Genomic DNA, 21,571 nt, shown 5'->3' with positions numbered 1-21,571 from the left:
CAGACATAACAAAATTAATAAATAAGGATGACATACAAATAATAAAATGCAATATGTGTGATAGGTAATGGTGAAAAAATAACACGTGATAATCCATAGTAGACAAAATAAAACACTTCATAAAATGTATGAAATATGAAAATATTATAAAAGAAAATTCAGTAATCTTATCAGATGCGATGCATTTTTTTAGATGTAATTTGTTAGGTTAAATAATTGCAAACCTAATAAAGCAAATGAACGAGAAAAAAATTAGATTAAATTATTTCAAACGTAACAAAATTAATAAATAAGGATTCGGGGTTTAAGGGTGTTACATTATCCACCACAGTTTTGGAGTCACCCTCGAAATCCACAATACGCAATTGAAGATAACGAACCCATCTGAGAGCCGATAACATTCCCAAGCCCTCCCCTAAATCCACATCAAGGAGTGGAGTCGACCACTATGTTTTGGCCAACACAAAACGACTATCTTCATCCTGAATATACATGTCAATTCCAACTCTATTCGACGCATGAGAAAATGAAGCATCAATATTACATTTATACCTTACTGGAGTTGGTTTTTATATATTGCAATAAATTTACCCTTTATTTAAACTATTTTAGTTACAACTTTATCATTTTTATAATATTAATCAAATTATTAATTAAAAAAACAAATCGCTTTAAAATAGGAACAACACCACCACAATAGAAACAATATTATACAAATTTATTTTAATTTTATTTTTCAGAAAGATTGATATCTCTTTTTTTATTTACGACAAATACATACAATAAAAAAAAGCAATGTCCGTCTCAACTTTAGTATGAATAATCACAATTTCAATAATATTTCTAAATTTTTCTTAAAAAAATATATTTAAATTTTAATTAAATTTTGGTGTAATTGAATATTTTTAGGTTGAGATTAGAAAAAAAAAATTGTTTAGTTAATATTAGAAAAGTTTTTTTTTTTTTGAAAGAAGTTAAATCAGGCGTAACATTTTAAATAATGACTCAAGTTTATGTACTGATCGGTGCGGATCTCCGGAAACTCTTAATCATTTATTTTTACATTGTTATACTTTTGGGGCTGTTTGGAATCATATTTTCGATTGGCTTGGATGGTCTACGACTATTCCTTATGAAGTCGTGGATCTTTCACTCAGTTTACATTTAGTGGTGGAGACTCTAAGATGCGGCAATTTATCTTGCATTTGATTTGGTTTGCTAGTGTGTGGAAAATCTGGAAAGAAAGAAATAACAAGATCTTCAATGCAATAGAGTGTTTGATAACAGTGCTAGTAGACAAAATTAAGTTGCTTTCCTACCGGTGGTTGAAGGCGAAAATTGATTGTCCTTATAATTACCATAGTTGGTGGCTGCGTCCGCTTTCATTGTTAGGCATATATTAGTTCTTCCTTGTGCTAAGAAGAATATTTTGAGTTGGTAATATATTCCATTTTAGCCTCTTAAAAAAAATAAATTAGAATGGTTATATCATGAAATCAAAAATAATTTTTTTTCCTAAAAAAAGATATAATTGTTTTATTTTGGTTTTTTTTTAAAGGAAAGATATAATTGTTGACAAAACAACTTTAAACACATTCTTCGAAGTTTGAGTTTGTTTAGAAAACAAAACAAAGTTAGTTACACTTACACACACACCGAGATGTTCTGCTCCTAGGATATAGTGAAACAAACAAACCACGGAGTTTATAAATACCACTCACGATCGCTTATTCTCTTTCATCTGAATTTGAATTCTGAATCACCACCACCACCACCATGTCTAGGGTTCCGACGAATCCTTCTCCACCTCCTTCACCACCTTCAATGCCTTCCATCATCAAAGCCTACGCACTTCCTCTTCTTCTCTTCTCTGCTGCCATGTTCTACCAGCTTTTTCTTATTCCCAATGCTTTTCCTCCTTCTCATTATGATGGTAACTAGTAGTAACTACCTTTTTTTTAATTTTCTTTATAGTAATTTTTTTGTTGAGTTTTTGTTTTGTTGAATGCAGTTCTGAGAATTAAGATGTATAGTTCGATTGATGAAGTGAAGGAAGCTTATGTCAATCTTGAATCTAAATGGTAATTGAATTTTAGTTTGTTTCTTTGAATTTTGTTACTGTATAGTTTTATTGTTGTTTTGAATTTGACAACTTAAGATTAAAGGCTGTTTGGTATCAAACACCTACACGACACCGATAGATGTAGTGATTGTTTGTTTCCATGACGGGGTCATACCATTGACCAAAAACTAGGATTTATAGCCTTTTAAAATCACGGTGGAGACACATTGACGACTCTTGATATTGTGGATAACCGCGGTCAAATTCGATGTAGCTGATGAAGTCTTAATTGCGGTAGCATTGGGGTTGCAGAGTTTTCAAAAGCCTTGACGACACAACTCAAATCGTTGTTGCAGAGATTTTTTATAATCCCTCTTACTTACCTTCGCCACAATCCTTTTTACTTAATAACATTGTCATGAACATGGTTTAAAATTGTGTTTCCATTACAGAAATTGCCATCTGAATGCAATTTAAAACTCTGACTTATGTGCAAGGACTTGTCTAGAGCTATCTAATGATCACTAGGACCTGGTCAATTGAGATGTCAACAAGTCCAAACCTACATTGCAGTTTTTCAACTGTTAACCAAACATACACTTCATCTTAAGCAATATATATGGTGTAGGACAAGGAAGACAGATTGTAGTTAAATGTTTAGTTTCTGTTTGGGTTTGGTCTGTTGTAGATAAGTTGTGGCTTGTAACTGCTACTACTCAGTGCCCACTCTACTTAACATGGGCACTGTAGCATTCTTATTTTATATTTTTCAGTTTTTGAAGTTACCATAGATTGGTAGGTTACATTTGTTCCAAGTCTTGGTAGGATTTTCTTTTAATTAGGGTTTGTATAACATACAATAGAGTTTGATTGTTGTAACACAGGGTTTTTATATTTTGATATATATTTGATATTTAATTCTTTTTTTGAAAGAACATCATTAATCATGTATATAATACTTCAATCACACACTTAATTAATTTCTAAAAACATTTTATAGTGTCATTAGTTTTAAAAAGGAAAAATAAGTCCTCCCATCCAAACCCTCAATCCAAACATACCCTTAGTAAAGTTGTTAAAATAAAGAACAACACTTTTTAGTTATTAAGTAGTTTGTTGAACATGTTGTCCTGTGTTAGTTTGTTCTGAATATGAAAAATAATTGTGGCATCTTTGACGACACTTATCAGCATCCTTGTTAACGATCTTATGCAACTATTTTCATGGTCTTTTAGGAATTCGGATGTGGAAGTATCTGATGTCTGCGAGTTTTTAAAGGTTAGTTTCATTTATGAGCTATGTAGTCTATCATTTGAATTGTTGTGTTATGTACTTTAATCCTTAAAGAGAAAGGTCTTTGATACAGAGGAAAAGCTATGCCCATGCGGTAATGTGAAGTAGCATTTTATTAAATATGGCGCGAAGTGTCAAAAATTATGATTAGGATAATTCTACCCAGTTTCACTTTTGTCTGATTGTTGTTAAGTTTTTTGTATTGGATTTTTTATTTAATTTATTTTATGCTGAATAAATTATAATGTATTTCTTAAAGAGCAGACTCTGTTAAATCATTTGAACATTGCAGAAAGACAGTTTTCCAAGTATGTATATCAGTGCAGTCATTTTGGTTCATAGGCATTTAATCGATAATAGTCAGACACATACAATTACAACCTTGTCCTGTTGAACTGCACTATCTTAAAATAAATAGTGCATATACTATATGAGATGTGATATGAAAAAAATAAATGCTTTGTTAATGTATGAGAGGTTTAAATCTATAGTTCAAATACGGTCTTTGCTAGTGAAGCTACCTTAGTGTGAATCCGTGTGCTGACAAAGCCCAGTATTTTTAGCAAGATGAAACAATTGGTATTTGGTAGTGTTGAAGTGTATGGAAGTGAGAAAAAAGGAGTGATCTCAAACTGATTGTAGTTGTTATAATTGTAACTTGAATTTGGATATCTTATATATCTCAACCGTTGAACCCTACAAAGCAATGTAACTCCTTTGAAAATGAAATGATGAAAACATTTTGGATATTGTAACACAGAAACATGTTACTAGTACTTTATTTGTACATTGGTATTGTCTTTTTCCTACCATATGCCCATGCACTACATTATGGTTCCGTATGTTGTGTATGTTCTTTATTTGGAAGCTGTCCATTATGACACAAGTGTTGTTGATTTACTATGGTTCTGTACTTATTTTGTTCTGAAATCTTACAGATTCGATATGCCTATGAGTTGCTGACTAATCCTTTATGGAAAAGAGACTATGACTTATTTGGCATTGATGAACAACTTGTGAGTACTTTTGCATTCTTTAAAACTCGTGTTTGTTCTTTACACTTTGTTCTAAGAGTGTGTGTTTCGTTCTTGATATATTGTCGACTCCAATTTTTCTCAACTAAATAATATGATTTTTGATGCTAGCATATCATTGAGAGTGCCAATAAGCGTTATGCTGGGAAAAGCATTTCAGAATTGGAATTCCCTTTACTACACACCCCTTCCTCTGGTTAGTCAAGCCCTTCATCATAAATGACAGGAATTGTTTGTTGAATATTCTTAAAGGATTTATGACATGGAAATATTTTGATGCATACCTTCTTTATTATTTCTCAGAGTCTATTGATCATTCTACTAAAGTCATTACCGCAAGTGATTTCAAGTCTATATTTCCAGATTCAAAACCATGGCTAATTCAGGTACGTACAGTGTAGAATATGCTGATATATCGCAACTAATGATCTCCGTTTGTGAAATTGTGTTGATTGTCTTCAAATTATGGTTAGGCCTAACCGATTTCCAAAATCCAGGCCATGGGGGTGAGGGCTGCCCACCACTAATAACCACACTCTTTTGGTCATATTTAGTAACCTATGGGTGGCGCAACAACATGATGGTCTAAAAACATATGTAGGATAGACTCTGATATCATTATAGGGTTTAGACCAAGTATAACTCAATCCCCAAAGGTAGCTCCTTGGGCCCATCATTTATAACCAATATGATATAAGTTTGTATTTGAGATTCTTGTTAAGTCTTTATGTATGTTTTTAGGGATAGGAAAAGAAGGTAACATAAAATATATTGTTTACATTGCTAACAACTAAGCTAAATTTTATGAGCTTTGTTTCCAGAATGCAGCATTGGTTATGATTATTATTTAAAAGTTCCTGAGTTAACATACATGTATGTTTCAGTTATATTCATCGGGAAGCAATCGTTGTGCTGAGTTCTCTAAGTCCTGGAATAAAATTGGTATGTTATTTGATCTCAAACTCCAAGTTTGATACTAAGTTTTTAAATGTGCTGTATAGTTTTCATTTTACAAACAGAATTTAAATATTGCATTTATGAGATTTCTAATCGATCGTTTAAAACATCACTATATCTAAATGATATCCAAGCAATTTGTCATATCAATTACACACCAGTTTAAGGATAAGAAAATGCTGATTATTTTCTTTGCTTCTAGCTTCTTTATTGGATGGATTTGCAAATACTGGTGTGGTTGAACTGGGCGAGAAGGAGGTCGCTATTTACTTTGCTGATAAAAGACCAACAGGGAAACCCTTTTTCAGAAATGGTATGTGCTGAGTAAAGTTTTTGTTTTCTGCCTCGTGTCAAAACATCCATTGCCTAGGATTAAATAGTGTTTGGTTTTTTGCTCCTGTTATATTGTAAATAAAAAATTACAGAATGAAGGCCCATATGAAATATAATAAGCACTTATTTAAATCATTTGATATGGCTAATTCTTAGAAATTTGAGTTATTCTACTTGATTTCCAAATACATAAGTTGCTTGTCTTGACATATTGAATATATTTATCCAGGAATTCCATCTCTTTTTGCCATTCCCCCTGGATGTCGTTCCGCAAAATGCTTTAGTAGGTGAGTTTTATTATAAGACAAAGACAATGGTTTGATTTGCTGACACACAATTACAATTTTGAAAATCCTTTTTGTTAACTAACTCACTGGGGGTTATTAACATTTAACTTAGTTTATACAGATACCAATACCATATGTATCATATATTGTGAATATGATACTTGCATTAGTCATATACTACAGCATGATATTACAATACGTGATTTATATGTGTTAGGTTTGACGGTGAGCCTACGATTGACGCAGTCACAAATTGGTTTGCAACAACTGTATTGGCTTTACCTCAAATTAACTACTACACAAAAGAGTCATTGGTAATTTGTCTGAACTCTAAAGTATCATGTTCTTTTCTGTAAATGTATACGTGGAAAAGTTATTTTCTGTCCCTACCATTTATGTTATATAAGGAAATTCTTTGTACAAGTGAAAATGGGTAGTAGTTAATACATGGTATACTACTCAGTATAAACAGGTTTCGTTATGTTTTTGCTGTCCACGGGACCCCTAGGTTCATTCCCCTGCATTTTTCATTATTTAATTTGGTCACTTTTAGTATTTATTTCTTGAATGTAGAGAAAACAAACAAAATGTTTTATCTAATGTCAATTCTAAGGGTTGAACAAAATCTCCATTTTCAAGCTCCTTCTTATAAACTATATTAATATGACGTTTTAATTCAATTTCAGTTTAATAGTATGTTGATATTGCTTATAGTTTGATTCCTATTATGTTTGCTTGTTCAAATTTCTATGTTTACTGATTGAAGTGTACCTGGAACTCACCTTATAACATTTCAGGTGGCGAATTTTTTTGGAAAAAGTAGTCATCATAAGGTTGAATTACTTTTCTCTTCTATTGTTTATGTAAATTGATTTCTGTATTTTCATTTCCCCTAATTTCTTAACATAAATAGTTGTCTTATAATTCCACTGCTAGGTTTGTTCTTATTTATTTTCCTTGTTAGCATTGTTGTTGATGTAAATTACCAGCATCTTAATTAAGTTAGGTAGCAAATTATTTTGGGGAGTTTTTCGGAGTTTTCCTTTCATCGTTCTCTAAGGCGATTAGGTGGTCTATATAATGACAAGTGGATAATATTAAACGACAGTATTAATTTAGAGTTTTATTCTCTTCCCTTCTTCCTTATCTAAAACTCTAACTTCAACGGATACCAAATAAAGCTTTTTTCCATTGGGTGGGTTAGCTTAACTGTGGAGTTCTTATGGCTGATTAGGTGGTCTATGTCATGCTTATATCTCATTGCTATAATTTGCTGCTGGTACCTTTTTGTTAATTATAAAAAACAATTGCGAAAGGCTTACGGCTGTCGTAATCTTGTTATATGCTCTTTGATTTTGTGCATCTATATTTGAGTTTATTTGATTTAATTAGGGTTGAATTTTTGTGAACAATATTATAGGTGAAAGTAATATTTTTCTCAAAATCTGGGGAGCGTGCTTCTCCATATATACGACAAGTAGCAAAAGACTATTGGGCTCATGCTTCATTTGCATTCATTCTCTGGCGGGAAGAGGAATCATCCTATTGGTTGGGGGCGTAAGTTGCAATTTTCATTAAACCTAAACTGGAGGACAATGTTTTGTGTTACTTTTCCGATATAGAAGATAGCGCTGTGAATATTTTAAATGAATATTCATCAGCTTGTTGATTCACAGTTTGATGTAATAATTTATTGAATCTATTTTGTTTTTATTTCCTTAATATCAGATTTGGAGTAGAATCTGCACCTGCTATAGTATTTCTTAAAGACCCAGGTGTCAAACCTGTTGTGCACCATGGTATGTTGATTCTTTGTCATTCTACCAGAGATCCAATTGAATATGCTTTAGTCTTTCTTTAACTCACTGTCTGTGTTGTATGCTGTAGGTTCAGTTGACAATTCATTGTTTTTGAGTATGATGGAAAAGAATAAAGATCAAGGTAGATACAGATCTATAATTTAAAAATTGTCCAGTTCATTTGGTAACTAGTTTTCAATAACAAAATCGTCCTTATCCACACTTGCTTTAGAAAGTGGGCTGTGAGGTGATGCAATGAAAAAATTCATTTAATGGTATATAATGTTAGGATATTATTCATTATGACCTTTTTCTGTACAGAACTACCACAACTAAGGAGTGTGACGTCGATGGAGCTAGGCTGTGATCCCCGTGGTTACTCTCGTGCTGGATATGATACAGTTATTTGGTATTGTGCTATTGCAGTGGGAAGGCCAAGTGTAGAGTTGAACAGAATGCGTGAAGTATGTATTTTTTATTGTTTTTAACCTAACTTGCATGATATGTTCCTAAAATATATTGTCTTTTGCTTTGCTTCCTCGTCAATATCAAATCACTGGTATTTTCGGTAGGGACATGGTGCATTTGAGTGTTTAAACAAGCATGCACATGTCAAATTTGTCAGATGTTGTAATGTATGTCCATAGACTATTTGCAGGGTCCAAGATACATTGGCTAAGCAAAGTGAGTTAGATGCATCATCTGAAAATGAATCCTTGGCTCCAGTTGTGGATGCATTTAAGAGAAAGCGGTTGACATTTGCTTGGCTTGACAGTGAAAAGCAGAAGGTAATTCTTTTATTTCGTTGGTTTGATTGATGCTCAAAATCTTTTTGTCATATTGTGTTACACAAAGCTGAGACTTAGCATGTATTCAGAATATGTTTTTAATGATGCCAACGTTATTTGAAAATGACCTATGATGATCAAGGAAACATTATCCAAGTTGCTGCCATGTCTTGTCTAATATCAATCTTTAATCTTCTAGATGGTGGTTGTGTATAACATATCAATTTGAACTTGCCATTTGATTTTACTTCTAAATTGTTTTATGCAAATGGTTTAGGCATGCTTATTCATAATTTTTTTCTTATCACGATACAATTGCAGTGTTACATGGTCATCTTTAACAAAACTAACTTTTTAGGATGACATGCTCGTTGTGTAAGATGTATCATTTCTGTGCTATTGTATGTTACACATGGCTTGTTGATTGGCCTATAGAGCCTTGTGGTATTGATATTACCCTTCATAGTTTGTGAATGAAACGTTGGACATTAGCATGTGTGTCTTTCATACTCAGCAGAGAAACTAAAAGATCAAACAATTTAGATAAACAGAATCATAAGAATTGAATAATTCTGATAGGTTCATGATCTATATACATAGACCCAAATATACAGGACCCACTTAGAGGAAGAGTTAGTTGTGAAGTGGAGCTGGATTCTAGGAATTCAGTTAGAGGGAAGGGGAATATATTGTGTCCGGTAGTGTGGTGGTGAGAATCATGCTTGTTAATTTCTAACAGTTTGTTAGGAGAATCATTTCTCTGGTACGACCCACAGGCTCTGGACTATCCTTTACTAGTTGCTGAACAAGCCACTGTGCTCCTTAATCGAGTGGCTCCTTAATCTTCGATGCCTATTGTCTTTGACTTTCAATTTTTATTTGAATCTATTGAATTTAAATGTAAGTGGAAATATGTGGTTGTACTTGTGGTAGCAACTGCATATGCCAGACCTACTTCCTATAACTTCATTACATTTTTCAGTGAGAGTTTACTTAAATTCTTTTGGTGTATTTGAATTTTTATATTTTCTTTTATTATTCAGGACTATTGCCAATTTTACCTTGGTGAGGGTGCAAGCGAAGCCACTTGTGGACAACGGAAGGGAATGACTGATATTCCTCGGTTGCTTGTTATTCGTTACCTAAGGAATAGTAGTGCTATTGATACGAGAACACAGGATCTTTCAAAGTGGAAATCATTACTGGTCCAAGATTTAATCGATGATACCGATCAGGCAGGCCAGTTTGTAGCTGGGTACAAGGGCACAGCTGATGATTCAGAGGTTTGCTGTTTTACAATCAAACTTTTAGATAGAGAAGTGTTGCTTTTTCTGGTGCTATCATTATATTTGCTATGCACAACTCTCTTACCGATATTTTGCTTTTTTCTGTTTTTCAAACAGATAACCCAATGGCTTTCAAATATAATAAAAGATGGTGACTCCAGAGATTTGCCATTCTTTGTAAGTCTTTTTAACTTGGGAAGTTTTGTTTCTAAGCCTTGTTAGAATATATAAAAATATCTTATATCTTATATTATCCTGATATTATGTTGGAGTATATTAGTTTATCTCATAAGATTAGTTTCTTATCATAGTGAATTCTAGATTATCTGTCAAAATTAGTTTTCATATTTCTTAACTATTACTATAATTTGTTTTCCATTTTTTCTATTCATTTAGGATTTGAAGTCTTGTATTAGTATATATGTAGGTCTAGTGCTTAGGTCTTCTGTATCAAATTGTTATTAATCATACCACACTGCACCATAACCATATTTCAAAAGTATTTATCTTTCGCTCTCATTCTTGTCTAAAATTCAACCTCAAGATGTTATGATAATGTTACCATTATCATTCATTCATGACCTTTGTAGTCAGTATTCCGCCTGCTCCCTATTCTCATGATTTTGAATATTAGCTTTATTCATAATGGGCTGGTTGATGGGACAAATTCTATATAGTTTTCATATTATGCAATGCTATGTTCTCTTTGCAGACACTAAGAACTCCTAAGCTTGTTCCAGATGACACAGAACCTATCTGGTCTAAAACTGCACAACAGATTCCTTTAAAAAATATTAAGCAGCATATTCTTGGTGTTATTGGTGGACTTTCTGTGTATCTCGATGATCCAAGAATCGGTCCTTTTCTGCTTTTGGCAGCCTTAATTTCTCTGGGCACCATATGGCTTAGAAGAAGCCAACAAGTTCATCTATCTCAGTCAAAACAACCAACTCAACCAAGTTCCACGGTAAAGTTTTGTTTCGATATGGTTGTCTTGTCTTGCATATTTTTATAATGAAGAAATAATTGTAAATTTTTGCTGACAGGAGCCTCCCTCCCACGATGAAAGAAAACCGAGACCAACTGACCGGGTCCGGAGACCGTCCGGTAAAAAAGCACCCCCTTCCATGACAGATTTCGAACCATCTGATGCTTACCAGATGCCACTTCCAGACTCTGATTCCGATTAGTTTCAATGTGGTTTCTCCTTAAAGGAAAGGAGTTTTCATAACATAGTGTTTACATTGTCTAAAGTTCAATGAAGCTCTTGCATTTTGTTCTTGATATGGAGGTTTACAACATGATACAAGAATGCAACCATGCAACAAGTGATTAGGACCCTTACATCAATATATTCCAAAATCATTACATTTGTTTTATAATGTGTATAAAAATGAGACGGAGTTTTTGACTATTCCAAACATAACTTATTTGATTCTTTTACCAACATCATGTAAAAAGCTTACTGGGAATTCATTTATTAGCATGTTTGTTCTAATGAGATGGAGCAAATTTCTATATGTTTTAGTAAGTAATTTTTTTTTTCCTTTATATTACTATCAATTTAATTTGATGTTATTTGTCGAAAATATATCAAGATAGGTAGTGTGTAATCAAAGTTTACAAAACTAAAAATAATTTATATTTGTTTCAGAGTTCAATATTATTTTGATTTTAAGATCTAATAATAGTAAATAATGTCTATACTAAATATTATTTTCAACATATATTAGTCATTAAATTATTCTTTTTTTAAAAGTTCTTGCGCTAATGAGTTGACTCTAGTGAAAGGGACTAGACTCTCAAAGTAACGAACCAAAGTTTAAATTCCAAGTGATGAGATATCCACATATAAGGGTCTTTCATACTATGAAAAAGAATTATTATTTTGTGTTATTCTTTCTCTAACACACTTAAAAGATTTCTATTTAAATTTCGGTTTAGGTCTATAAATACATTTGATCCAAGTTGAAACTCACCATCAAACCAATTGATTAAATATCGTTTTAGGTCAATAAATGACTCATAATTTCTCTTTTTCATTCACAATTGATTATATTTTTTAATCTGCATACGTTAACAACATATTAAAGTATATTGGGAAGAAGGGATAATTAAAAAAAAAAAAAAAAGAGTCTTCCAGTCTTTCATAATAGAATATGCACGATATGAAAGTGTATTTTCAGGTGAGGTTTAGCATGGGAAAGCTACTTTTTTCCCACCATGGGAAAGTTAGTTTTTGACCATTAGATCAAACCAAGAACACATCCTTATCATACTCCCTCATCACTAGATTTTATAATTTTATTATTTTAAAAATAAAAAATATATTTCGAAATTAAAATAAAAATTTAAAAATAAAAGTCTGATTGATACAAAAAAATATTTTCAGAAATTTTTACATTTTTTTCGAAATAAAAAAATTCTAAAAATATATGGAAATTAATTTTTGAAAATTACAAAAATTTAATCTTCGAAAATCATAATTAAATTTTTTGAAAACAAGTTTATTTATATTTTTTAAAATTTTGGAAAATTAATTTCCATATTTTTAAATTTATTTTTTATTTTTAAATGTTTATTTTAATTTCAAAATATATTTTTTGTTTTTAAAATAATAAAATTACAAAATCTAGTGATGAGGGAGTATGATAAGGATGTGTTCTTGGTTTGATCTAATGGTCAAAAACTAACTTTCCCATGGTGAAAAAAAAGTAACTTTCCCATACTTTCAATCAAGATCAGTATGTGCTTACAAAGAAATTTTTTAGTACAATTATTTGTTTTTACTAAAGGGACCACCTTTCTCAAATTACAAATTATTTGTGCAGAAAGAGAAATATTCTCAGACCATTGTTTTTTATGTACATCTCCAAATATATGCTCCATATACTAAATGACAAGAATTAAAAAGTTGGTTAGTTTATTAAATTAGAATATATGCTCCATATACTAAATGACAAGAATTTAAAAAGTTGGTTAGTTTACTAAATTAGTTAAATCCGTCAGTCCGCTTCTTTTACTGCGCTAATGCATGTATTTAAATAAAAATAATATGTTCGAAAAGAAAATGTTACTTTCATAAATATATAGTAAGAGAATAAGAAATGATTATAACGAACCGTAATTGCAATTTATTAATAAAAATAGTTTTAAACATAAGATAATTCATATCTCTCACTTAACACACTTGCATATTATCTAAATATGCTCACAATAAAATAGAAATATATTGACAAAAAAAAAATAGAAATATAAATGAAATATAAGAAAATTATAATATCAACCCGTTATCTAAAACTTTTCACTCTGATTCCAATACACGATTAATCTCTTTAGCCCTTTGCCCTTGCAAAATTAATTTCATTAAGACTATAGGCTACACCAAAGAGACATTATGTTTTTCGCAAAAGAGAATTAACTTATGTTTTTCTGACAAAAGATTAGCTTATGTGTTTATCATAATATTTGTTGTTGATTGCATAAATATACGTAAAATAACTAGGGGCATGTGGATATAAGGTTTGCTTGGGGGCCGAGGTAGAGAAATTAAGGAGTGAAGTTATAAGAAAGTTGAGGGTTTGATCCCTGATTTTATTGAGTAAAGATCCCTCCATTTATCAAATTTAATGGAATATATCCTGACAATGAAAATGGGATAATGATAGACAAAATAAAAATGGGATAATGATATATATCCTGACAAATTCATGAGTGTTGTAATTCAACATGACCATCACCTCTTTTCCTTTTTTTTTTTTTTTTTTTTTTTTTTTTCAGCACATAAAATTCATGCAAAGGCAAATCTGACGGTGGATATCAATTCAGGAAGCTATCAGGATAAATTGTTTCGGAAAAAATAGCAGCGCTCATAAAAATGATAGTAAATGCTTCCACTAAATAGGTCCCACTTGCATTAATTATTTTATAGTTTTTTTAAGAATTTTTATGTCTTTTTCTCACCAAATGAAAAAAATTATAAATGGAAAGAATCCTAACTCAATTTTATTTAGTTGAATTAATCACGATTTTAATCGTGAATTGAATTATTAATTATCTACCAACAAAATTAACCATGTGATGAACCAAATGTTGCACAAGTGAGTAAAACCGGTTCTATAGTTAGGTACCGAAGTAGTAGATGTTACATTTATTATTATTACTAAATCAAAATGGTTGACAAAAAATCACTTAAGTTTAGTGTAATAAGAACTTTTTAGAAGTGCCATATAAATATAATCCTTACATATAGTTAACTCAAGTTCATTATATATATGGGGCAAAATAATTTTGCTCCCTTAACTTAATTTCAGATAACAGTTTGATACTTTATCTTTTTTTCATTTTAATTTGGTCCTTTTTGTCCATTTTCATATGAATTTTTAAGTTTAAAATTCATGATTTTATTTTCTTATGGTCTTTCCATCTTCAAATCTATGATCTTCGTCTATGTTTGCATAAGAATATTAGATTTGAAGTTTGAAAATGTATATAAAAATGGACAAAAATGACCAAATTGAAATGAAAAAAGATAAAAGACCAAACTGTTATCTGAAATTAAGTTAAGGGACTAAAAATGTAATTTTCCATATATATAAATATAGATAGATATAGATCTTGGGAATCTACTTGAAGCCTTTACTACTCATCCACCTACCACATGGCAAAATTAGGTGATGAAAACTCTCTTGTGCCAAAATACTTGCAAGAAGATGAGTTAGGCAAAGAATGCAAGGAGTTAATACAAACCTTACCATTAGAAAAAGGATGGATCAGTACCCACTTTCATCAATATCAAGGATTTTGGATTGGCACGAGAATTCTTCAAGGTGTTTTATCTTGTCAAAAACACTTTCAAGCCCTTAATACAGATATCCTCTTAGTTACCACTCCCAAATCAGGTACCACTTGGCTCAAAGCATTAACCTTTGCTTTAATAAACCGCAAAAAATATCAAAATATTCATAATTTCAATCATCCTTTACTCACTTCAAACCCTCATGTTCTTGTCCCCTTCTTGGAGGTTGACCTTTACTATGATAAAGATTATGTTCCTAACCTCAATTCATTATCCCCTCCAAGACTCTTTGCAACACACATTCCATATGAGTTGTTGCCAAAATCTGTAAAAGAGTCAAGTTGTAAGGTGGTTTATCTTTGTAGAGATCCTAAAGATACTTTTGCTTCACTATGGCATTTCTCAAACAAGGTAAGATCACAAAGTAGTGGAACACTTCCATTAGAAGAGTCTTTTCATAACTTTACTAGAGGAGTGACTTTGTTTGGACCCTTTTGGGAGCATGTATTAGGTTATTGGAAGGAAAGTTTGGAAAGATCAAACAAGGTTATGTTTTTGAGATTTGAAGAAATGAAAATGAAGCCTGATTTTCATTTGAAAAAGCTTGCTGAATTTTTGGAGTGTCCTTTCACTAAAGATGAAGAATCTAAAGGGGTGGTTGATGATATATTAAATTTGTGTAGTTTTGAGAAGCTTAGCAACTTGGAGGTTAATAAGACTGGGAAAGTGTCATTTGGTGTTGAAAATAAAGCTTTTTTTCGTCGTGGCCAAGTTGGAGATGGAGAAAAGCTTCTAACAACTGAAATGATTGAGCAATTAAACACTGTAATTGAAGAGAAATTGGTTAAACATGGATTTAATTTTTAGATTTGGAGAAATTCAATTCAAATATCATCTTGTTACATATTTTCCTTTTTTTTTTTTTTTTTTTTTCAGAGGAGTTGCCTATTTTTATTTTTATTTTTATTTTTATTTGTAGATCTAATATGGGGATCTGAATTATCTCATGCACTTTCTCTCCTGCTGTCTGTTCTGCCATCATCTCAGCCATTCATCTATGTTTTTCTCTCTTTCCAAAATTGTTATCTTTTATTCATTTATTTATTTGTTATGAATTCTCAAGTGTTGGATGAAACACATGAGGGATGGCTGAATAATAAAGACGAGGCATATAAGTAATTTTTATTATTTATAACTTTTTTGGTACTATTGTAAATGTCAGATTTAAAAAAAATATTTATGTAATATTATTATTATTATTTCCATTGCTTCTTCTGATTAATACTATTATCTGCTTTCCTTCTCTCAATCTCTTGGTCATGATGTTCCATTTCTCTAATATTATTACTTGGTGTGTAGAGATAGAGTCGTATAGGTAGTAAAAGAAATAAACGTTAACTTAAGAGGTGGAGTTTGGATTCTAGTGCCTAGTAGTTTTTTGGTATCATACATAATTTGGTTCCTTAGCTTTTTTTTTAAGGAATTTGGTTGCTTAACTTATTTTTGATTTTTAATTTGGTCCCCTCACTAAAAAAATGTTTCAAACTGGTTCCTTATTTATTATTTCGTTACCTATTTTGGTCATCTTTCTTAGTTTTGAACCATAAATATATAAGATAGACCAACATTATATGTAATCCACCATGGACCTTATATTTTGACCATTTGATCTTTTTTTAGAAAAAGATAACCGTTGGATTATGAAGGTATATTTTAGCTAATAGTAAACCAACAACAAGTATTTTGTTTTCCTTTCTTCATCTTCTTCCCTTCTCTCCTTTATCATCTTCAACATAATCTTCATACCAACTTACAAAAAGAGCAAGATACAAGCCCAGAAAAAACTCTCATCTTCATCAACTTCATGAATGTTCATCAATCAAACCAATAATAAACCCAGAAAAATTTGTTAAAAGAAATCAAAATGAACCCATCTCGTATCATGGCCTCTCTCTCGTCTCCTATCATCTCCCATGGCATATCCCGAAACAAATGTACCTGAAAGAGCCATTCGATAAGGTTACATTGATCAGTAGCAATACCAGCTACAATGGCAGCAACTTCATTGTTTCTGATTGTAAGTTAGAAAATCTTCATATGATTCGTATTCCTCTTTGGGACACTGTTCTGTTCCTTTTGTTCAATGAGGCTTCTTCAATATGAACCATGTCTTTTCTTTACTTTTTTGTTTAGTGCCTTAATAAATATGCTTAAGACGTGAATGAATAGTTCCATGTGAGTTATGACTGATTTTTTCATTTTTTAGAGATTATCACTGAATGTTCAAATTCGTGTTCATATGTACTTAGCATGTTCTATACAACCTTTTTTTTCTTCACTTTATGTTGGTAGGTATTTTGATTAGTCATTTGGCATGGTAGAAAGACCACTGAAATTGCATTAAAAAACAATTACATGAGTTTGAATCAAACACCAAATTGACTGACATGATTTTGAATCTTATCTTATCTTATAAGAGTGAAAGTAAAAAAATGATGTTTTTGGAGGCAAACTAGATTATGCAATAGGAGATGCTTTATGCTACATTAAGTTTAGACTATTACTTTTTCCACCCTATGTTATTCTCGTACACCTCATCTTTTTCTAAAATACCTTTGATTTGGATTATATAATCCAAATCAATTTGGATTGTATAATCCGAAACTTTACGACCCAGTTTGTAGCCTGAAAACACCATGAAGGATTTTGATGCTAAAGTGCATAGGATAGGTTCGGATTACATAGTTAAAACAATTTTAGTCGGTTTTGGATTATAAAATCAGAAACATGTCAAACACCCCATAAAATCTCAAACTTCGGAGGGAAAAAGTGACATTTTAGATTATATAATCCAAAGCTGACTAAAATTGTTTTGGATTATATATAATCCAAATTGTATCAGCACAAAGACATACAATGTCTGTTTTGGCTGAAACATGCATGCATTTGACACTTTTTTTGTTTGTTAAGTAACCTAGTGGTTAGAACTCACACAATTTAATTGTGGAGAAGTGGGGTGTCCAGGGTTCGAACCACGGCCCCTGCATATAATATGCAATATCCCTACCAACTGAGTTAAGTTCACGAGGATCATGCATTTGACACTTTAAATTGCCTCCAAGTGAGATAAACATGCATTCATGATAAAAATGATAAGAAATCACACACAACCCAATTTTCACAACATTAAGTTTAAAACGGAAATTATCAAATTGTTACAAAACAACATAAAAAGTTCAAAAAATTATCCAAATGTTACATCAACCACATAAAATCAACAAAAATATAAAATAAACCCATGTCGCCACCATTGTTGCCCTTAACATCACGCCTACGACGATAAACCCGCCCTCCATGAACCTCTCCCTTGATTCCTTCCAAATGAACCCATGCAGAAGACCCTTGCGCCACCACACCACTGGACACGACATCACAGTCAAGTCGTGTGGGCCACCAGGATAGTCTTCAAGCTCCTCTGGCTTCGACTCCAGCACGGCGTGCCCTTCGCCTGCCACCCCCACACTTGGGCACTCTGCCTTCCGCCTGCAACCTCTCCAGACGCTCTCTCCTAACATAAGTATGCATTACTTCTCCATCACCCCTGGTGCGCTAAGTTCCATACATGTAACATGCATCAAAGGGTAACACACAGTCAACAAAAAAAATACACAACAGAAGAAAAAAAATGCTATTGGTAGAGTTCGGATTTTAAAATCCAAACTGCAACAATCCAGTTTGGATTTTAAAATCCAAACTGGATTTCAGATTATATAATTCGAACAACATTTTTGGAAATAACATAGGGCGGCTGAGAACCTCATAGGGTGGGTAAAGTAACAGTCTTAAGTTTCTTGCACTGTCGGACTCCAATTTTATGATTGATAAATTATTCATTTGGATTTAAATCCAATTTTTGGTAAATTATTCTTTTCTCTAGTTTGTTAGAGAGGTCAACCCTTAAATAAACCTCAGTACCTCGGGGGGTTAATGTCACAGATTCGCACGGATACCTTTGGTTTACCCAAAAAAAATTGTAATTTTTTTATTGATAGATTAAATGATTGGGGTCATTGGAAACTCCCTCACACAAGTAGAGGAATCAAATTCGAATGGTCACGGTATTCAATTTTATAATTTCTGCATTGTGGACAAAACATTCCGTGTTCTTTTGAAATTACTTATGTAATGACATGTTTGTCAAACATATTCAATGAAATCTTGAAGTTGTTGTTATTTTTGTCACAAATGTTATGTTTGTAAATCGATGATAAATTAATCTGTGCGAACGCACGGACGTCACACTAGTAATTCAACAAAATATATGATAGTATTGCATTCTCATGGATTATGCCCAGCTTTAATTTTATTTTGTTAGTTTTTTTTGTTGCACTTGAAATTGAAACCATGAATAACTAGCAAAGTTAGATCGAGACAGACTGAAGTTGAGGTCACATATTGATTATGTCTTATATCTATATCTATGATAGTAGTGAATGTGAAAAAAATAGATCAGGAGAATGTATACTAATAAACACTTCTCAAGAAGATACATTTATGATGATGAAAGAAGGGCGCCGTTTAGGGTGCATGAGATGAATAGGTCTTCCATGCTAGGAGACCATATTAAAAGTTTTTTTTTTTTTTTTTTTTAGGAGAAATGTTAACAAGTATCTCAAAGGATTTATTTAGAAGTTCAAAGAAGAAACACATTTTCTACATAAGATTTACAAATAATTTCCTCTTTTGAATTCTTAACAAGTTCCCTAAAATCACTTGTTAGCATAACCAAATTTTTTATAACTATATTGACTTGTGTTTATAGGTGGTTGGCACAATGGTTACCTAGTGCTGCAGGTTAGTTGTATTTAGGCTAAAATGCAATTTAGTTCCCACTATTTACATATTCTTTATCTTTTAGTCCCCTTTTTTCCAAAATCGCGGATGCCGCCTTGGCGAAGGCACGGACAGATTGAATCCCAGTCATTGAACCTGAAGGTGCACCCCGGGGAGTGCCACGTGCAATGGACAAACCAAAACACCTATCGATATGACCTTAATATAACGCACGTGCCTGAGATTTTTACCTGCGGGATCACTCCCGACGTGGTTTGGCCTGCACACGGGGGTGTCGAATCTTGTCATGGCACCTCAAGGTGCTCCCCCTGTGTATGCTTGATGTGGCTTTTCCAGTTTTGGAGATAAAAAAGGTCCAATCTTCCCTACAAACACAAGTGTTGGAAAAGTGACCTAGAGGTTGAGCTTTTTCACAATTTTTTGCAGGCATTTTTAGGACATAAAAAAACATCTATGACAAAAAATTATAATTTTCCGACAAGGGGCAGATTAAATATGAATTTTTAGCTCGCCAAAAACTCAATAAACTAAAACAATAAAACATCAACCTAGAAATCGAATTTGAAGTTGTTTATTTTGCAGACGCCTCTATAAAAATGGTATTGGATATAAGTTTATAACTAATGTATAATTGAGCCTACCTTATACAAAAAATAATGTATAATTTAAAGCAGTTAGTGTTAATTTTTCGTCCTGTTGAAAATAACTCGATCGGTGAGGACATTGCGATATGTAAGAGTCGAGGTTTGAACCCCAAATTTCCTATTTTTTCACATTAGGCTACTTGATAATAAAAAAGATGTGTGATAGATTTTTTAATTGGATATTTCATTTGGAGAAAAGATTGGATATTTTTATTTGGAGAAAGAAAAGTAAAATTTGTAGTGAAACTATTATTTTGATGTTAACATAAAAAATATATCAAATCCTAGTATACACGTATGATATGAGAAAGTTATACCCCACAACCCTACATTTATACTTTCACCCCAACATTTAACACAAACTATCAAATTTACCCTTTGCATAAAACAAAACACAATCACCCATTCACTTTTCACCCCCACCTTTTTCTAGGAAAAAAAAAAACTTGGCTTGGCAGTTCATCCCATTTTCTGGAGAAAAATACTTCTTTTGTGTTCTCTCCATCGTTTATGTGTTCTTTCTCTTAAACTTTTTCAGTGTTTGTTCTTTTTAATTGTTTACCGAAATCATTGCTCGAGGTTTGCTAGGTTTTCCAAGGTTTTCTGTGTTAGGAATCCTTCACGGAATCGTATTCTGGAAATTACGATTTGGTGAAAGCTGTCTTCGGGTACTGTGTTCACCAAAGCGTAAGTGTTCCGGTAGATTTTTGGAAAACGCTGACAAAGTGATCCGGTTAATTCTTTCCGGAATCATTTCGTGATGAATTCCGGTTCAAGATTTTTTTTTTTTACGTTCTTAATTTTACTTTTTTTTTACTCAAACTTTTTTAATTTTATTAGACATTAAGAATACACACCGTATGAAGGAGCATAAAACACTAACTACTGCACCCTTCTCACTATTGGACCCACCAGTTAAGAATAATTTTAAACAAGATATGCATAAGTTAAGAATAAAGGCTAGCTATGATCTTATAGATTACAGAAGTTGGATTTTTTTAATTGGAGTTATTGAAAATATTACACACCGGAATAGTTTCACATCACGTTTCCGGTTTGGTAATTTTAGAATAGAATTTTTCTGTTTCATGACACCCACATGCACCGGAAAGGATTTGTTGTGAATTCCGGTGTACATTCCGGCAAGATAGGAGTGTTCCGAATTTTTTACGGAAAAGTTATATAATGAAAAAAAAAATCAGAAATACATATTTTGAAGAATATCATGTGGGCTAAACTCATAATGATTTGGGAAATGTTGAAAGTGAGGGTGAAAAATTAATGTATAAAAAGCTAAATAGCAAAAAGGGTAAAATTGGAATATTTAAAAATTAGTAGGGGTGAAAGTACATGCGTTGGGGTATGGGGTAAAATTCCCTGATGTGGAGCATGGAGTATGGACCCATCCAAATCAAACCCATCCCAACCCAAGATGT

The 21,571-nt window shown here is 32.1% G+C and overlaps 2 protein-coding genes across 3 annotated transcripts; both read left to right on the top strand.

Moving 5' to 3' along the window:
- Window positions 1-1,601: 1,601 nt before the first annotated feature.
- Window positions 1,602-11,359, top strand: LOC25490387 (uncharacterized). Its single transcript, XM_013603809.3, has 20 exons — window positions 1,602-1,933; window positions 2,012-2,081; window positions 3,298-3,340; window positions 4,294-4,371; window positions 4,501-4,585; window positions 4,693-4,775; window positions 5,274-5,331; window positions 5,549-5,659; window positions 5,909-5,966; window positions 6,184-6,280; window positions 6,764-6,799; window positions 7,387-7,523; window positions 7,695-7,765; window positions 7,854-7,907; window positions 8,087-8,229; window positions 8,413-8,553; window positions 9,597-9,836; window positions 9,957-10,016; window positions 10,552-10,806; window positions 10,886-11,359. Exons 1-20 carry the CDS (start codon window positions 1,777-1,779, stop codon window positions 11,027-11,029), a joined length of 2,121 nt encoding a protein of 706 aa, XP_013459263.1. The 5' UTR covers window positions 1,602-1,776; the 3' UTR covers window positions 11,030-11,359.
- Window positions 11,360-14,450: 3,091 nt separating this feature from the next.
- Window positions 14,451-15,541, top strand: LOC25490386 (cytosolic sulfotransferase 5). Of its 2 annotated transcripts, XM_039832506.1 has the most exons (2): window positions 14,908-15,048; window positions 15,149-15,541. In XM_039832506.1, the coding sequence occupies exons 1-2, from the start codon at window positions 15,030-15,032 to the stop codon at window positions 15,502-15,504; spliced, it is 375 nt and encodes a 124-aa protein (XP_039688440.1). In that variant the 5' UTR covers window positions 14,908-15,029; the 3' UTR covers window positions 15,505-15,541. The 2 variants fall into 2 exon arrangements, with proteins under 2 accessions (XP_013459262.1, XP_039688440.1); XM_013603808.3 differs by having other exon boundaries at window positions 14,451-15,541.
- The last annotated feature ends 6,030 nt before the right edge of the window (window positions 15,542-21,571 follow it).

This window comes from Medicago truncatula, chromosome 3 (assembly GCF_003473485.1).
Source record: "Medicago truncatula cultivar Jemalong A17 chromosome 3, MtrunA17r5.0-ANR, whole genome shotgun sequence".
NCBI lineage: Eukaryota > Viridiplantae > Streptophyta > Magnoliopsida > Fabales > Fabaceae > Medicago > Medicago truncatula.
Note: the sequence above shows the minus strand (reverse complement) of the source record. Positions and strands in the feature narration are given on the sequence as shown.